This window comes from Pleuronectes platessa, chromosome 22 (assembly GCF_947347685.1).
Source record: "Pleuronectes platessa chromosome 22, fPlePla1.1, whole genome shotgun sequence".
Taxonomy (NCBI): domain Eukaryota; kingdom Metazoa; phylum Chordata; class Actinopteri; order Pleuronectiformes; family Pleuronectidae; genus Pleuronectes; species Pleuronectes platessa.
In genome coordinates, this window is record NC_070647.1 from 15,914,832 (window position 1) to 15,933,109 (window position 18,278).

The 18,278-nt window shown below is 44.7% G+C and overlaps 1 protein-coding gene across 2 annotated transcripts in view; it reads right to left on the reverse strand.

Annotated features, from left to right (window-relative positions):
• The window catches only part of gnai1 (guanine nucleotide binding protein (G protein), alpha inhibiting activity polypeptide 1), a 204,665-nt gene that overhangs the window by 184,558 nt on the left and 1,829 nt on the right, over positions 1 to 18,278 (reverse strand). The window contains exons 2-9 of one of the 2 annotated variants that reach the window (XR_008333798.1): positions 12,306 to 12,348; positions 11,060 to 11,201; positions 10,501 to 10,658; positions 7,866 to 7,994; positions 6,555 to 6,684; positions 6,283 to 6,436; positions 5,926 to 6,148; positions 5,186 to 5,401 (exon numbers count right to left, since the gene is read on the reverse strand). Coding sequence is in view for 1 of the 2 variants with exons in the window: in XM_053414654.1 (XP_053270629.1) it covers positions 5,958 to 6,148; positions 6,283 to 6,436; positions 6,555 to 6,684; positions 7,866 to 7,994; positions 10,501 to 10,658; positions 11,060 to 11,201; positions 12,306 to 12,348 (947 nt within the window). In the remaining variant the exon portion in view is untranslated. Of the gene's footprint in view, positions 1 to 4,185; positions 5,402 to 5,925; positions 6,149 to 6,282; positions 6,437 to 6,554; positions 6,685 to 7,865; positions 7,995 to 10,500; positions 10,659 to 11,059; positions 11,202 to 12,305; positions 12,349 to 18,278 lie in introns of those variants that run through there. The other variant, XM_053414654.1, reaches the window with a different exon arrangement.

The window sequence follows — 18,278 nt, forward strand, 5'->3', positions numbered from 1 at the left end:
TTCCTCGCTCACTGTTGCCATGGAGCGCGGAATCAGTGACATCACGGGGAAGTGTGTGTGTGTGTGTCTGTGTGTGTGTGTGTGTCTGTGTCTGTGTGTACGATTGTGTGTCTGTGAAGATGAAAGCTGGAATCTGCGGACTGAATGAACATGGTGAATATCAGGTGACGAGCAGAAGCACTGACGGCAGACAAACACACAAACACACACACAGACACACACACAAACAGCATCCTGAACGACGCACAAATGCACACGTACAAACACCAAAACATTCCTCCCACCCACACACAGACACTCAATCTGTCACACTCTCAGCTACACAAATACATGAAGATGAAGGAAAGAGAGAAGCTAATTGGGTTTGATGACGGAAGTTGCTGTCTCTAAGATGTCATGACACACAACTTCAAACAGGATTAGTAATTGCGCGCACACACACACACACACACACACACCCACACACACCCACACCCACACCCACACACACACACACAGGTTATATGTCACATTTTTATATTTCTCTCTGATGAGAGAATATGCCAAAGATTTCTGAAGTAATTTCACCTTAATCACAAAATATAACAACAATATTTATTATTATATTATAAAAAAATATTATTCATAATGGGTGTGTGTAGGTAAACAGTGAAAATGCTGAATACAATTTGAGGTATTCAGTTAACAATAATTGTTTTTAATTTTTTTTAATATCTTGTTGGTTTTATTTTCTGCCTCTCGTCTAATAAAGGAGACATTCTGCTCATTTTCATTTTCAGATTCATAATGATATGTTTTATGTAACTACTTCAAAAGGGAATAAATGCTCTGATGTTCAGACCTTGACCTTTGACCTTGCACAGACAAAGTCTAATCAGTTCGCGAGTCCGAGGGAACGTCTGAAGCAAATTTGAAAAGATTCCCGAGAGTAATTTTCTTTTAAATGTCACGTTCACGGTGCAAAACATATATCTTGTGGGATCACAGCAACCTTGACCTTTGAACTTGGACGACTACAATCCGAAAAGAGGGACCCTGATGTGACCCTGGTGGTAGAAATCAAAGCCCCTTGTCGTGAGGATGAGTTTGTCCACATACTGGAGTCTCTGTAGTGTCTCCTCATCCAACGTGAGACGAGACAAATACTTGGAACGATGACAGAAATACCAAAAATGTGCTACACAAGAAGAGTTGTTGTTTAATTTTAGTGTGGCCCTTTAAATAGCTGTGGCAAGCCGACTGTACACAGCCGTGACCCGGGCGGTGGGAGGCCACTTCAGAGGGTGTGGCCTCAGCAGCAGAAAATAGAAATCAATTGGTAGATAGAAGAGTTATGAGATGAACGCCCGGGCCCCAGGAGCCGACTCGGCCAAACCCACTGGCCCCGGAGAAAGTGATCGAGGAGAGAGACGGTAAACAACAGAGAGAAAATGCCTCCATTGTTCCATCTATTTACACCCTCCTCCTCCTCCTCTTCCTCACACACCAGACACACAAACACACACACACACTTCAGACATTCTCCACCCTCTCGTTATTGCGAAGTGACGCCTCAACAGTGTCACCCCTGTTGCTCTTACACTGATACATCATGGCCGCCCCCTCGTTCGCTCCGTCTTCTCCTCGCTCTCTCATCTTTAAAGGTGCTATAAATACAGCATATGCACCCCCCCCCCCCCCCCCCCCCCACACACACACACCTTCCTCACCCTCGTTCACACACTTCAACTTCCCCAACTGGCAGCACCCGTGGGAGCCGGCATCGCACAAATGTAACTCTCATTTATCTCCCTCAGACCGGCTCCACCTTTCAAGTGTCAACCTGTAACTCGAGGATGCCGGGGGCGGAGGAAGTACTCAAGTAAAAGTAGAAGTACCACGTTCACTTTCCCGTTTTGAGTTATAAGTAGAAGTACCAACCTATTCTGTTAAATACAAGATGTCTGTCATATTAATACTGCAGATGATGCTCCTGCAAACACTGAAATATTCACTTCCAAACTTCCAAAACCGTTTTTAAAAACCTCTCTCATTATTAATTACACATTCTGTGATATTTGCTGCTATGTGTAGTGCAGTCAAATTGGAAAAGCACTTAAAAATAAATCTATCTCAGTCGAGTGCAGACACACGAACGCCTCCTCAAGTCAAAACAACTCTGAGAAAAACAGCTACAATATTCATGAGTCATGAGTCGCTGACGTCAGCAACTATAAACCCATTAACACAATTTTACAGTCAACACTAAAGCAGCAGTCGTTAATGTCAACTTGTCAAATGTTGAACTTTTGTTCACCACCACACAGACGTTACTTCTGATTTAAAATTATTCACACGTCAGTCAAACCTGATGATTATTCTTTGTTATTTTGTGATAACTATTGTAAAGAGTTGTCAGTGTTGTTTAAACAAACAAATACAACACAATCTGTTCACAGCCGGTTTGTTTGTTCAATCTTCTGACTCACACCAAGGACTGAACAATGGCTACACAACTTTCAGGTGAATACACATTAATACAGTAATACAATAAATGTACTTTGTACCATTCCACTGCTGCACAGGCGAGCGTCAGCACACATGCAAATCACCAGTGTGCATGTGTGTGTGTTTGTGCGTGTAAAAGACCATGTTGCATACAAATGGCATAAAATACACAAAGGCCAAAATACGTTATTTTTTTAATACTTCCTTTATAACCACACGATGTAACTTAGGTGAAAATAAATTCACATCCTGTTGCACAACGCTGAGGTTCTGCTGCTGTGGCCTCAATTAGTCTGGTGTGAACAGCAGCTAATGGGTGTTTGCTAACTGGGGACACACACACACACACACACACACACACTTTAAGCAGCTTCTCCACCCGGTGCTACTGTATTTGAGCTGAATGCTTTAGTGTGGTGTTGTATTCAGGCTCATATCGATTCCTATTTGCAGTGTGGTTCACGCAAAATGAACAAAATGCAACAAAAACTGCATCATGTGTTGATGACATTGAGCAAGAATAACAGAAACAGCAGATTTGTATTACTACACAACCTTTGAACACAATGAGCTGACACAGGGAGCACAGCAGGGAGGAAGAATGTAAATAAGTTACCTGTGGAGACTCGTCATAGTTCAGTTTCTAACCTGGGCCTGTAGGACATTACTGGGCCACATGGTCCACCACCATTTAAAATGGCTGCTGGGAAGTTGAATGGAGCTGAATTAGCGTCCGTGTCTCTTCCTCCACTGGGGAAACTGGTCAGCTGACTCGCTCGGTGGAATCTAGTTTCTAGGTTCTACTAACGTTGATTTGAATGGCTGTAAACAAACATGGACGACATGACAGCTCCACTGAAATGAGGCCCAAACCATGTAGATCGCCCCCTGATGGCTGGCTGTGGTATAGGACATCAGTAGGCCACATGTTAAAGTATTCGTCAAATCAGTTATTTCTCATTTGGCGAATTTTACCATCTTTGAACTCATTTTGTTGGTTTTCAGGGATTATGACTTAAATGATTTGGTTGATTGTAGCTGATGTTTATAGTTTCTTGACCATATTTCTTGAATTAAATGTCATATGGTGAACATTTAGCAGACAGAACCAGATGTTTCCCTCAGGGGACTGGTGGAGACCAAAACGGAGGAAAAAGGAGCGTGAATGTCGGATGTATATTTAGCTTGGGGTCATTTACACAACTCCTAATGAATTGGAGGCTGTGATGTAAATAATCAGCTGTTTTTCCATCGGTATTTATACAAGTCAGCCTTACATCAGCCTGTGGAGACGACCTTATCAGTGCTTTACATCACAGTCACGAGCCAATGGGAAAACAGGATAAAGGCAGCTTCTATGCATCAGTGAACACATGTCGGCCCTTCAGCTGTGGCCACAGAGTTCAAGGCCTGATCGATGTTCATCTGAACAAACCTCGGCATCGAGCGCGGCAGCAGGTAACGCAGCCTTCAAAAGGCCACACAGGAATATCAATGTGATGGAGGTGGTGTGTGGAGCTCACGGCATCGTGTGTGTAACTGCCGACGTGGAGATAACAAGGCATCTCCATTCATAACAGATGCACACGAGACATTTAGAAGAAACAGTCAACAGATTGAATATATCCATCATACCAACTCGTTTAAAATGCTTCAGCAACCGTTGACACACGTGTGAAAGGACACAACAACTCCATCTTGTTTGTAATTGTTTTTTTTATTAGCAAAATAAGGGAGATGAGTCTACAAAGATCCTCCTTCTGTGGAGAACACACACATACATCGACAGTTGTGGCAGTTTCTTTATATGAACAGATCCAGGACCGTGTCACACCTCTTGGCAAAGTAGAACCGATCTAAAAAAAAAAAAAAAGATCACAGACCAGCTTTCCCTTGACCTTCTTTATTCCCGTCACCTCATAATTAATCATCGCCTTCTTCACGGATCCTCAAACAGCCTACAGTCTACTCACTGCAGCTGGATGAGATCCATCCTCACCTTTATAACAATCGTTTAGGTGGTTCTGTTTCCCCCCCCCCCCTCCTCACCACCAGAGACTTCCTCTGAATACATTAAAATATACAGTAAATTGTGCCGACTCTGGTTTTTGTACTTTAAAACATGAGAGCGTATTAGAAGCCCAGCGCCTCGACGAGCCGTTTTCTGAATGGTTGGGAATGGTTTTTATACACCGTCTAAAAACCCAGACCCCAGATCTGTGGGGGTCACAATGTACATCTCGGTATTGTACTGTGTGGATCGGCCAGCGTGGCCTGGGGAGGGGGGGCCGTGGGGGTTAGTGGACTGTGGAGGCTACATGTTGACGACCCATGTACCTGTTTAGACCAGAGGGAAATCCTCCTCCTCCTCCTCCTGATAGCTCAGTGGTGTGCACATAGAAGATAGCAGGGACACTAACGTATGAAAACAGTTTACCTCTTTATGTTCAGAACAGGTCAGCAGGCAACAGAACAAGCATCAGGACTACGACCGCAGTGAAAGGCATGCGAAGGCACAGGAACCAACAAACTGGACTCAAAGTTGTGCCTCTTCTCTTCCCTTTCGGTTTGAAGGTCAGGAAGAAAAGAAGAATGTCCACCGATAGCAGAGTTTCCTTTTCCAGAGACAGCGGCAGAAGAAACAGCAAAAAAAAAAAAAAAAAAAAATCGCCTTCACCTCCTCCACGAGAATAGAAACAAAAAAAAGACAAGTGGAAATTGTGCCGTGACGCTTTTTACAATGATACAAACATCCTACACAAATTTCAAACGCTAGTTCAAAAATGTTCCAAGACAAAAAAAACATAAATAAAGCTGTTAAAAGTGGCGTATAGTACAGCGCTGGTCCGTGACCGGTCCTCCCGACTCGTCTCATCTTCCCCACCAAAGATGCACAATAAGCTGGCTCCACCGCCTGAGGACACAGAGAGAGACGTGAAGGGAGGGGGGGGAAAGAGGAGGGGGGGGCTTGACTCTGCAGAGCTCAACCTCGTCACTAACATTTCACAAACATCTAAAATGGAGCATAACATCTATTTAGGCCCCTGATAAGAGACGGCACTGATTCCATCGATTCAGTGATTAAGTTATGAGTTTTGATTTGGACCCGATTAGCCTGCCTGTCTGTGGTCGGCTCCAGCTCCTCTGTGGTTCTGAAGGATTCAACACTGGTTTGTGAAACACATTTTGAAAAACGCCAGATTGGAGACCAGGCATTTAAAACCGGGCTCCCTCTGTTTCCTTAGCAACTCCCACCGCATCCCGATGCTACAGGGAACACGCCTTCAGTCATTATCCTGACGCGTGTGCTCATCCGTGACGTAGAGCCACACACGTGTGCACACACGTCCGCGGCATGTGAGCCAGTCGCAAAGGGTGTGGTGGTGGGGGATGAAGAGGAAGAAGATGAGGAGGAGGAGGAGTAGGAGAGTTCCTTACCAAGAAAAAAAGGGTCCTTGTGGTCATTGTCCTCAGAAGAGACCACAGTCCTTCAGGTTGTTCTTGATGATCACGTCGGTGACGGCGTCGAAGACAAACTGCACGTTCTTGGTGTCGGTGGCGCAGGTGAAGTGGGTGTAGATCTCCTTGGTGTCCTTCCGCTTGTTCAGGTCCTCGAACTGGCACTGGATGTAGGCGGCGGCCTCCTCGTACGTGTTGGAGCCTGGAGAAGAAGAAAAGAGAATGAGGGTCAATATCATAAGAGTGTATTTAAAGATGAGCCAAATCCTCTGGAACACGCCCCCTGGTGGCATTTTGAAAAGATGTTCCAAGACATTCAAATGCTGCCGGTCTCACCTGCATACTCCGGGTAGCAGATGGTGAGAGGACTCTTCTTGATCTTCTCCTCAAACAGGTCCTTCTTGTTGAGGAAGAGGATGATGGAGGTGTCCGTGAACCACTTGTTGTTGCAGATGCTGTCGAACAGCTTCATACTCTCGTGCATTCGGTTCTGAGGAAAGAAGGAAGATGAAGTCGGTCATTGTGCTTCACGCTGATCCGTGAACACTGAGAAGACTCCATCTGTGACCCATCAAGCAGATACTATCTCTCCTCCAGGTCTCACTCACCATCTCCTCGTCCTCGGCCAGCACCAGGTCGTAGTCGCTGAGGGCCACGCAGAAGATGATGGCGGTCACGCCCTCGAAGCAGTGGATCCACTTCTTCCTCTCCGATCGCTGGCCGCCCACGTCGAACATTCTGAGGGACAGAGAGAGAGAAAGACCGTGTGAGCATGGTCCTCGTCTCACATCCCGTCCACTTGAGGGAATCCCACAGAAGACAAAAACGAATGTGTGGAAGAGTCGCTGGTCTCACTGATGAGGAGACGTGATGAAGGGGAAAGACAAGAACAACTAATCTATGTCTTTGCGATGGGGAGAATATTCATTGGTCCAGTTAATGTCCATGTCCACAATGACTGTAACCGTCTTTTAGCCTTTACACTGTATTTCCTCTTTGCTCTAGTAAGAGGAACAGGTGTGGGCGATTTGCTGATCCACACACATCTCGCAATTCGAGAAGTTAAGAGTATAAAGGATGATTGTCAAGGAAAATAAATTATTTATTAATTTGTCACTCAAAAGCTGCTGGAAACAAAATAAATCATCTGACTAATTTAAAAGATCAACATCCTGGCTGAGAAGATCAGTTCTCTTTAATTCTCTTTACCCTCACAGCTGGAGAGTTAGTGAGTAGAAAGCTGAAATATTATTATTATAAAAAAAACAGAAAATACAGAATCAGAGCATTGGTTTGTGCATAAACTTAGTTTTTTATGTGAAGGTTTCTTCCTGCACAGAAAACTGCGAGGTGAAAACATTGTAGTACAGTGGGAACCAATTATAGTGAAGAATTGTGTATCTTCAGTATGGAGTCCCAGAACTTGAGGGAAAGGAAACAGTCGGCCCCGAGCTTTGTGGTTCTGTGGCTGTGAGCAGCTTTGGTCCCTGGAGCCGTGAGCTCTGCCCCGGGGCAGTGCACCCCCCCCCCGGTGTCTGCCTCCCGGTGTCTGCCCCGGGCTCAGAACCACGCCCACCTGACTTTCGGCCAGGAGAAACCCCCTGCTGTGTTTATGTAACCAACAAACAGTGGGATTCTGTCTTCCGGCCGTGAATGAATTTCAATGTCAATGTGACAAACATGACATCATGGAGCCGCCTGCCCCCACGCTGTGTCGGAGCGGCCTGAGTCATCGCTGCTGCTGCTGCTGAGCACGACACCATCACACACACTGTGTCGCAACTCACAGCTGCACACGCAACAAAGGGAATCTCGATCGGAGCCGGTGAGTCAGTAACAGGAAGGAAACCTAATTAAGCCATCGTGTAAAAAGAAACAACACAGTTTGATGTGATTGTTCAAGTGGAGTTAATTCTCACTTGAAGTGCAGGTCCTTGAACGTGAAGTGCGTCTCCACAATGCCTGTGGTTTTGACTCGGGTCCTCAGGACATCCTGCTGGGTTGGGATGTAGGTGGCCTGGGATATCCTGTCCAGATCGTTCAAGTAGCTGCGAGGAGGAGGAGGAGGAGACGGTCAAGGAGGAGGAGGAGGAAGAAGAGGGAAAAGAGGAAGAGAGAGAAGAAGGGTGAAGAGAATCAAAGGAGGGTGAGAGGGAGGAGGAGGGAAACGAGTGGGAGAAACTGTGTCAGAAGCATCAAGGGCCAGTGCGTTCAAACCAATCAGGTTAGATCCTTTCAGACTGGAAACCAGTCATGATTCAAACTTTCCTGTTGGAACAACATTTGAGTGGAAAATGACTTCATGTTGTGAAATCTGAGGATTTTCTTTCAACGTTATTTCGCAAAATTTTGGGATTGAGCCGTGACAATGAGTTCCCATCAACACACAGGCTCAGCTGATCACGAGTCAGTCACACCTGTCAATCATCAAGTTTCAACAACATCTTTATGTGTACTTTTACTTTTGAGTCCTTCATCTTTAGATACAGTCTATAACCTGGAAACACACTTAAGACATCAAATACAGGACTGTTCTGTGTTGAATTGAGACGTGATGGCACTGGGTTTAGTGGTTTGAGCTCTTTTCACTGAGACGTGACTGAACTGTTGTTTGGTCTGTGCTCGGTGGATTCCCTGCAGGTTCCTTCCTGGGTTCGAAGGAAACGCAGCTGAAGTGGAAACTTCCTACTTAAAAGTGTGAATGTGTTTGTGGTGTAATGGATAAACCGTCTGTCCAGGGTGCTGCTCAACATTGTTCTGCTCGTGAATGGGAATAAAGAGGAATAGGATGGATGCTGTTTGTCAGCAGGATTACTCAAAGGAGCAGATTCAGGATTTGTTTTTAAACTTTCTTGAACATTGTGACAGAGGGCGTTGTTTTGACCTTTCTAACTGGTTTCATCTTTTTGAAAAGAGCCATTAGCTGTGGGCCATTTGTTGGGCCTTGGCACTTAAAGTGGATTTTAGGCTTTTTTTTATTCCTCTAACTAAAACCCCTGTTCAGTGAAAATCCCCTAAACTTCCACACAGCAAAACAACATGTACTCTATTTTGCTCATGAGCCTGGTTTGCTTTGAAGTCCCTCAATTATCAAACTGAAAATGTGGCCTGAAACATTTTTCTTAAAATCACTTTGAAGGGAATTGATTGACATTTGGCACATGAATACATTTTCAATCTTTTATGATATGAAACAAATTTCTCTTTGGGTTTGGATCTGATGACCCGACAATAATTTGAATATGTCTTATTGAGTTCTGATCCATTTTTAGAAAAGATTTTTTTTAAATATATCTTTAGGTCATTTATAAAAACCAAATAGAAAATATTCCACAGGTTCATCGGTTATTAAAATACTCATGACTTCAGCTCAAATTTGGTTTACCCTTGAACTGAAATTCAAAGCCGATTTAATAGAAGTCACTTTTTAAAAGTAACTAAAACATAAGAACCAAATTAATTTTTATTAATTCTCCACAAAAGCTGAGTTTTTATTCATTGAGTATTTTTGTATCTCTGGGTCCAGGTGTCAGATTTACTTATTATAATATCTAGTTATTATATACACACAAGAGCCTTCACACTCCCTTGACCCGACCTCAAGGTTACTTCTGAGGAAAGGAGAAAGATTAGTGACCTCCACTTTCTACCAGACAAACACCAGTAATCTCTCCTTCCAGTAAACAAGCCTGTTGTTTGTCTTCCAGGGAATTAAGTGAAGAAAGAAAGAAAAAAAACACACAAGGTCTAACAATAGTGTTTTTTGTTCATGAAAAGCCTCTGGACAGCAGGATTAGAGGAACCAATCAGAAAAATGACCAACGACTGCGGTTCCCTCGGCGCGTGTCGCCAGTGCTGATGTTTGTTCTTCTGCAGCCGAACAGACGAATGGCTTTTCTCCCCACGAAGCTCAGGAGCTGCCTTGTGATGATATCACTCATTTCGATGCCAAGGGCTCTTGCACAATATGCACGGTATTCAAGCCGGGGGAGAAAAGTAACAGTGTGGAGGATCTTGTTTCTGTGATTGGCTGATTTCTCTTTTTTACTTTTTAAGCAAATGCTCCTGCGCTGAGGTGCGAGGTCAAAGATCCTTTATTCTCTCCGGCCGCCGCTGCCGCTCTTCAGGGCTGACAGAGGAGGACAAATATTGACAGTCTGAAAGTCCAGACAGACGCGTGACGCTGCAGCTCTCTGTTCTCTGAGCACGGCCAGAGGCTGGGACGCGTGGCGGGTGGAGGTCCCAACGATACACAGCCTCAAATAACGAATTAAAACCAAACGCACTGGAAACATGAACACTGGACAGATCCCACATTCCAGAAAAGTGTATTTTGACTTTTTGGTTTGGTCCATGTCACATCCACTAACATAGAGGAGGCAGGGTTTATGACCTATACTGCAGCTTGCCACCAGGGGAGGAGCTGTCATGTCTTCCACCTTTATTTACAATCCACAATTAAAAGTAATTGACAGAATTTACAAAGTGTGTCCTGATGCAACCTTAGACGTGTGACTGTGTGTGTGTGTGTGTGTGTCTGTGTGTGTGACTCACTATGCTGCCGAGTCGTTGAGCTGATATTCGCGGGAGCGGCTGAAGCAGGCCTGAACGCCTCCGTCCTTCCAGAGACGTTTGATGACGCCAGCGAGCTCCGCCGTCATGAAGCCTTCCTCGGCCGAGCCGGCGAGCACAAACAGCTGCCGGGCATCGTCCTGGCGAATGGTGAAAAAAAAAAAAAAAAAAAGGTGTAGTCAATATCAACTTGAGTGACAATCTTAGTAATTGCACCACCCTTATTGTTCACACTAATCTGCTTCCAAGCTAAAATGCCAGTAGCAGGGTTGTCAGATCATTTCAGAGACAAGATTTATTTGTTCCTGTGCACATGCGAGGGCAAGTCGGGACCTTTCTCAATAACAAGGCGTCAAAGCATTTCCTTGGAATTTAACACGATAAAAAAACACTTTAAATTACTTATTAACAGCCTCTGAATTCCTGACTACAACCAAGCCTTAAGATTTACTTTCCCATGAGCCTTTTTCCTGAGAATCCAATGTTTGCAACGCCACAAATTCACTCTAAACTGAATTACATCTCTCTCTCCGTCACTCACAGCTCTCGCGGCGTCGCCAAAGTCGATCTTGAGGCGGCCCATGGCTCTGATGATGGCGATGATGGACTGGATTGTGTTGCTGTAAACCACGGCCTTGTACTGCTTACATTCCTCTTCTGAGTAGCCTGCCTCATGGATGATCCTGCAGAAAGAGAGAGAGAGGGGGGGGGGGGGGGGACCAGGGTCAGGAATCTGGTCCTTTTTCTGCACCGTTAAACAAAACGTCTTCTTCCTTGACTTCCTTTTCTCCACGGCTCTTATTTTAATATCCCTTTCAGCACTCGGACCTGACATGCTCATTGGAAACGTCTGCAGAATTATTGTCAGGCCACAGTGTCTCTAATCTCCGTGCACTTTGGTTTTGGACGCTTTAAAATGTGGTCATCCAGAGAGAAGAAGCTCCTTTCACACAGACCGTCATGGGCCTCAGACCAGAACATCTTCTTCACAAAACATCAGCTGAATGCACACAATCGAATATAATGTCGGATTCCAGCTATTTAGCAATTTTACTTGAAGGACAAAGTATAAAAGTACCATGTCGCAAGTGAGGAGAAAGAAGTGGGAAGTGTTTGTATTTGTGTTTCTTTTAATAGTTATTTATAATAAAGATAATGGTAAAAACTGTAAAATATAAAGCCTCAATTAAATGTCTTGTTCATAAGGGTTTGAAAAAGTCATAGAGTTACTCCTTACTATCGTTACTGGCCCCTAAAAAATCCCCATCAGCCAGCTTCTAGTATTACGCATTAATAAGTATAAACTCTAAAGTAAATATGAAATTTATAAAAGAGTTTAAGTTAGTAAAATAACATTTCTAGATGTGCAGCCTTCAGCTCTTCCTCCCCAGGTGAAGAACAAAGAGGAGAAGTAAGAGCAGCTGCTTTATAAGCCATGTCTCCAGCATGTGTGTGTGTCTACTGGTTTATGTAGTACACACACACACACACACACACTTTGTATGTATGATGGGATGGAGTCATGTTTTCTGCTTCTGTCTTCTTCATGGTCCATTAACAGGAGGCACCTGTTTGTGCTGTGATTCCCGGAGCATATCATCATCCAGAGGGAGATGCTACGAGAGCACGAGTTGTCGTTTGACACAGTTTGTGTTGTGGATAATAAAAAAACACTCTGTGAAAACAATAGCTGATTGCAAAAAGTCATTATCGACAAAAGTCATTATCAAAACGCTTGAAGAAGACATTGATTGTTTCTGTGTCACAAAGAATTAGACGCGACTCACTTCATCTGCTTGACAATTGTACTTTTCCCCGATTCACCAGCACCTGGAACAGAAAAAGGAAAAAAGACAATTATTCGTCTGTAAATACTTCAAATTAATTTACTCCTGTAGCAAGCAAAAAATTCAATAAGGACAGAAGTGTGGCCGAAAGTATCTGACGAGGAACCACGACAATGAAACCACTTCATCTCAGCAGAACTGAGAATTTGCATGTCTGTGTGTGTGTCTGTGCCTGTGTGTGTGTGCGAGTGTGTTTCTAAGTTAAAAGAAGTTATTACAGTTCTGGTTAGGCCGGTGCTCCAGGGATTTCCAGTCTAATATACTGATTAGTAGTAATACCAGCTCGGTCAGATGACTGATCCGTGATCGTGCTTCACTCCTCTGTGTCTGAACCTCATGTAATATTATCAGAAAACTGTGTGTGTGGAATGTTATCAGTCGTGGTTTCGCATCACGCTGTCTCTGCGTAGAGGCTCCTGGCCGTAGAGCGGCATGTGACTTAGCAGTGAAACGGATTATTATCATCGACGGTGGCTGGGTGGGGGGGGGGGGGGAGAGACCATGACCGTCGGCTTTTTGCTTCGCCGATCTCTCTCAAACGTCACCGCTCCATGGCAACAGCTCTCGTTATATCCAGGACATCTCTAGTGTGAGGCCACAGTCACCTGAGGAGGCTTTGTGGTTGCGTGTTTGCGTGTGTGTGTGTGTGTGTGTGTCTGTGTGTCTGTGTGTGACATGCTGGCTTCCACAGAGAGCGTTATGTATTATGCATCTGCTGCTCTTTTTCCTCGACTGTATTTGATGCCCTCACTAGGAAGTTGCCCTTTAGCTGAAATCGTCCCCCCCGCCTGACCAAAGCCACCTGTGATGTCCTCATAAACCACATTGATCCGACTGTGACGTGCCGGACAATAAACACCAGATCTACTAATGTGCTCCCAGCGTCCCCACATCAGAGGAGACCTACAAGGGAGGCAAACCAGCCGGCTGTCAGTGGCGTCACGTTGCCACTAGGGACGATTTTCCCTGGTAAATGCCCCCCCCCCCCGGCCCTGGCTGCTGAATACTGGGAAACTAGAATCACGTCATGACATCTAACGATGTATTTTACCCCGTGACACTGTCAGCAGAGACAAGATGGCTTGTTCTGGTATAATAAATCCCCCCCCACCACCAACACCCACACCCCTTAAACTAGTTCCACATTTCTTGATTCTGCAAAAACAAAAAGAACATGCCAACGCTGCGTTTCTGACACAGGGCAACTCCTGCTGAAAGTAACTATCAATACAAATTTAACCCAGAATGAATGAATGAATAAATATATAGATGCATTCCACAGCTGTGTGCACGTCTGGATTCCCACAAACTTGCCCTGCATGCTGATAGTGCAGCGCTGGCACTTCACCTACAGTATAATTGGATGAAATCCACCTGAGGACACATTATTTTAATTACGTGTCACCACTCGGGTGCTGGAGCGGCCTGGAGGGAGGGGATGTTGTGTGTGTGTGTGTGTGTGTGTGACTGTGTGTGTGTGTGTTAGACTGTGTGTGTCGGTACAGTGGCAGCTCCCTGGGCTTCCAGGCTAAACACTCAGCTGTGCTAATCCCTGTGGAACTCGCCACGCAGACGGTGGCAGATGTACCTCGCTGCTCAACTGGGCACAGCCGGGGGGGGGGGAGCTGGCACAGCCACGCTCGGCCCAGTTCAAGACGCCAGAGTACGTCGCAATGTGGGACTTGGGAAAAGCCACTTTGAGACTAGGAGCTCACGTCGAATCCAAAGTAAGCTCCTATAAAAATGATAAGAAAAATTTTTATCTTACTGCTCATAATTTAACTTCTCCCTCTGCCACTTTGTTTGAGAGGAAATTTTGGTTTGATTTGAATAATAATCTCTGAGCAGAAAAATAAACTTATTTGAATAACTTTAAGTCTTGTTTTGATTGCTGATCATTCAGCTTTTATCAGTTGAACAAAACAAAACATCTGTATGTGAATAACTGCAGCCCCATCTTCATAAATCAGATTATAGTTATTTTACCTTTTAAGCTTTTTTTTTTTCTATATTTGGCCGTCAAACACAACTTCCCAAAAAGGTGTGTTTCCAGATCGTAATCATTTGCACATAATCAGAAAGGAGAGTTCCTCATATTTTACCAAACGGATGATTCAGACGAGTTCGGGCTGTTGAGAAATACTTGTGAACAATTTGCGTCAAGAACTGAAATGAATCATGACACAAACATATAATTGCGAAAAACATCAAAACCAAATTGTGTCAGAGACATGTTTTACCACATCTGTTCACAGACAGTTAATAAATAAAAACAAAAAAACATCCACAGAGATCGGTTTACTCATTCTGAGCATTTCAGTGGTTATAGCTGGACAGATATTATGAATTCAAGGCCTGACCCTCATCACAATCAATGAGATGTGAGCTACATGTTTATGTAAGCGTCCTCTTAACACCAGGGATATCATCAGGGTGTGGCTCCTGTCAGAGCCCCGAGGCCTGAGGAATACAAAACAGGGTCGGACGGAGCCGATGGCCCGGCGGCTCAGGGCCAGGAAAAGGTTTATGCAGGCGGAGCTGACTGCCAGGGACCACTTAGGAGGAGAAGGTCGCTCTCCTCCAGGAATCACAATACGTCATCGGCGTGTTATGTTGAAGGTAAATCAAAGTTCAGAACAATCACAACTCGGCTGATCTGCCAAAGTTTCCTGAGATTTCCAGCAGGTTTTACACCTCAAACCAGGAATTCAACAGAAAAGGGTCCTCGCCATTACAATAATGACATCCCGACAATGTACTGTAATGTACTGTGCTCTCTGATTATGATAAATTATTCCTAATGTCCCGTAGCGTAAGGAAATGACTGAAATGTATTTTGACCACGAGTGTTGCAAGATGTGTTCCCTATAATTATTAAATTATGGAGAAGAAGGTTATTTTCATTCTTGGGCTGCCGAGCTAGTGAGAACACACAGGGGGCCGGTGAAACTCTGCTCTTCTAGCCAAGTGGGCCAGTGGGGGAAAAACTGTTAGTGTTGGACGCTGCAGAAACACAAGAGTTGTCCTGATTTTGACTTTCACACACACACACGTACACACACGTACACACACGTAGAGCTTTCAGGGAGACATGGAAACACAGGCCTAACCTACTGCTCCTCATGCAGAGTCAGGTTACACGCCCTCAGCTTTGATACGCCCACCCCAGGACAGCTCCAGCGCTTCCAAACCACTGGAACAGCTGGTTTCTGTTTCTGGTGGTTCGAACTATTTTAGGAATATCCAAGCAAACCATTGCAGTGAAAAAGGAGGTTCATTCTTCTTCTCCTCCTCCTCACTGATTACAGAGAATTTTCCATTTGCAAACCGCAAACGCATCTTCCCTCCTGGAACTCCCTCTGGTTGATCTTCCTCGAGGTACGAAGGCAGCGAGGAATGATTTTAAAAACAGCAGCAGTGAATGTCTAATGTGATAAATGGATATCAATCTTCCTTTCACGGATTAACAATACATCTCTGCTAATTCACCTGGAAAATCTTAAATAGATCCCTTGCATGGCAACCACAATTTCACTTTCTCTTTTTTTCCTTCAGTAGGTCGTACGTCATGTCGGCTTTGAGGTCAAATCCCTGGCATGGAGAGAGCTCTGCATGGGTCGGGGGGGGGGGGGGGGGGGGGGACATGCTGCCGTCCACAGTTTGCAGAGAACTCCAAGGACTGAAGGAGGACTTCTGAAGTTTGGCCCAATGTGCTAACCACATTAGTGATGCCACATGAAGCCAACACCATTCCCCCATTTCTTCAGTCTTTCACTCTCAGTCACAAACGTCCCTCTTCCTCTTTTGCATTCTCTCTTTTATGAATTAAAGTCCCTCTCGCAGATTAATTCCTCTTTTTCTTTTCCCTCGTCCTCTTGCAGGATTTTAGTATGAGTCAATCGTGAAGAACTCCAGGATGCTCCGAGCGGGTTCTGCCCAGCGGGGGGGACGAGCGTGTGAAATCACAGCGATCAATCTGCTTGGTGGCAGATCTGTGGAAGATTGTTTTTTCACACATGTAATGGCAAAGACTTGACTTTACTAATAATTTCATCCAGCGACAATTAAAGTACTTTTTATTGTCAGGGTCTTCAAGAACTGGAACACTGTCGTTCTGGTCACATCATTTCTAAAATATGGGAAACCTTCAAGAGAGTGAACAATGACAAAAGTTGGACCATTATTAATAGAATCTTCCCACTGATACACGACAGCTATAGAAGGAGTAATTAGGCTGCGGAAATTGTAATCTATTTTAGCATGTAGATATGAATAGTAGGATAATTGGGTCCAGGAGATGAGAGGGAAAAAAGAGAGAGCCAAATAAAGATGGAGAGCTAAATGAGAAACGTGTTCGGTGTTCTCCACAGAAAGACAAAAGGAACCTGAGGCTGCCGGCAGGTTTGGACTTGACTCACAGACAGAGATCCTTATATGTTTCCCAGGCAAAATCTTTTTTTCAATGCAAGATGAATGATTTCATTAGTCGAGAACTTGTCCCTCACGATCGTATGAATGTTCAAACTTTGATTAAAGACGACAGCCCTAATCGGCACAAATATTGTGTATCATTTGGTAGATACACAAGAGACTTTGTCTAGCAGCTTACAACACACTTCTACAGGACTGCCAGCGCCTTCCTATCAAGACACACTTTGTTGACTTTTTAATCTTTAGAGGAGAGGACCGTGAATCAACAACTCAGGAACAGAATCTTCCCGGCGACCAATCAGCAGGATAAACAACTCAACCCGCTGTAACGAAGGCCCCTCGGCTCTCTGCTGTGGAGCCCTTTCATTTTTAATGCTGCACTCGTTGGGAGTGTCATCTTACGGGGCCCTCTTCTCCTTTCTCCTGGCGTCTCTGGCACCGGCTGTGTGTCACTTTTAGCGGTAACCTAAAGAGCGACCATACCGAATGGATTGTACCCAAGTGGCAGGGTTGTTGTGCAAGGAGCAGCCATGCTTTCCAACCGGAGACAGCACGGGTGAACTACTGCTGATAAAACCTCATATTCCACCCTGCAGCAGCCGAGCAGAAACTTGACCCAACATGCTCGCTTTCAAATCAACAAGCCCCACCTGGCCTCCGGAGCACCTGTGGAATGTAGTCTACCTTTAACAAGAAAATATGTACGTTCATGTTGAAACAAGGCAAAACTGACGTCTCAAAAATGCCATTTTACGCCCTTGAAATGCAACGATTGGGTCATTTTTCATGAACAATAACACTAAGAGAAGCAAATTGTGTTAAAATAAGTGAAAGAACTGTGAGGGGATCTTGTTTATCTTGCTCGGGCTGACAAGTCTGTCCACAAAGGCCTCTAGCAGCTCCTCCACTGGGCCTTCTGTCGGGTGTTTGCCTGCTATTGATACTGGCTTCAGCGTTTGTGTCCTGGTAACCCACATACCGTGTGTGTGTGCATGTCAACATTTCCCCAAAGCCAGCCACCTGAAGGGCTGGTGGAAAAGTCCTTCACCTATGCTCTCTATTTACAAGGATAACAGTGTTTCTCCACGTGCACAGGTAAAGCTGTCAATCCTGCATATTAGCTGGATTCTGGAGTTCCAGATACGTCACAGGGTGCCGGGTAACATGACTAAAAAATTTCCAATAAAGACTTGATGCGTCCTCAAGGTAGATTTGTGATTCATCAATTCACTGGAAGCACAAATAACCTTTTGTTTGGCGGATTCTGACGCTACCGCCGGGGATTTAAAGAGGATCTGAAAGTAACAGATAAAAGGTCATCGCAAAATTGGCGATTGCTGAGAGGGTCATGACGCATCCATCCCCACATCAGTGTGTAATGTCAGACAGCTGCTTGGCCATTTGTTTTTGTGCCAATTTGTTTTTAAACGGCTGCTATTTCCTGCTCAGGTTCACCACCCTCCATCATTCAACCACCACGTT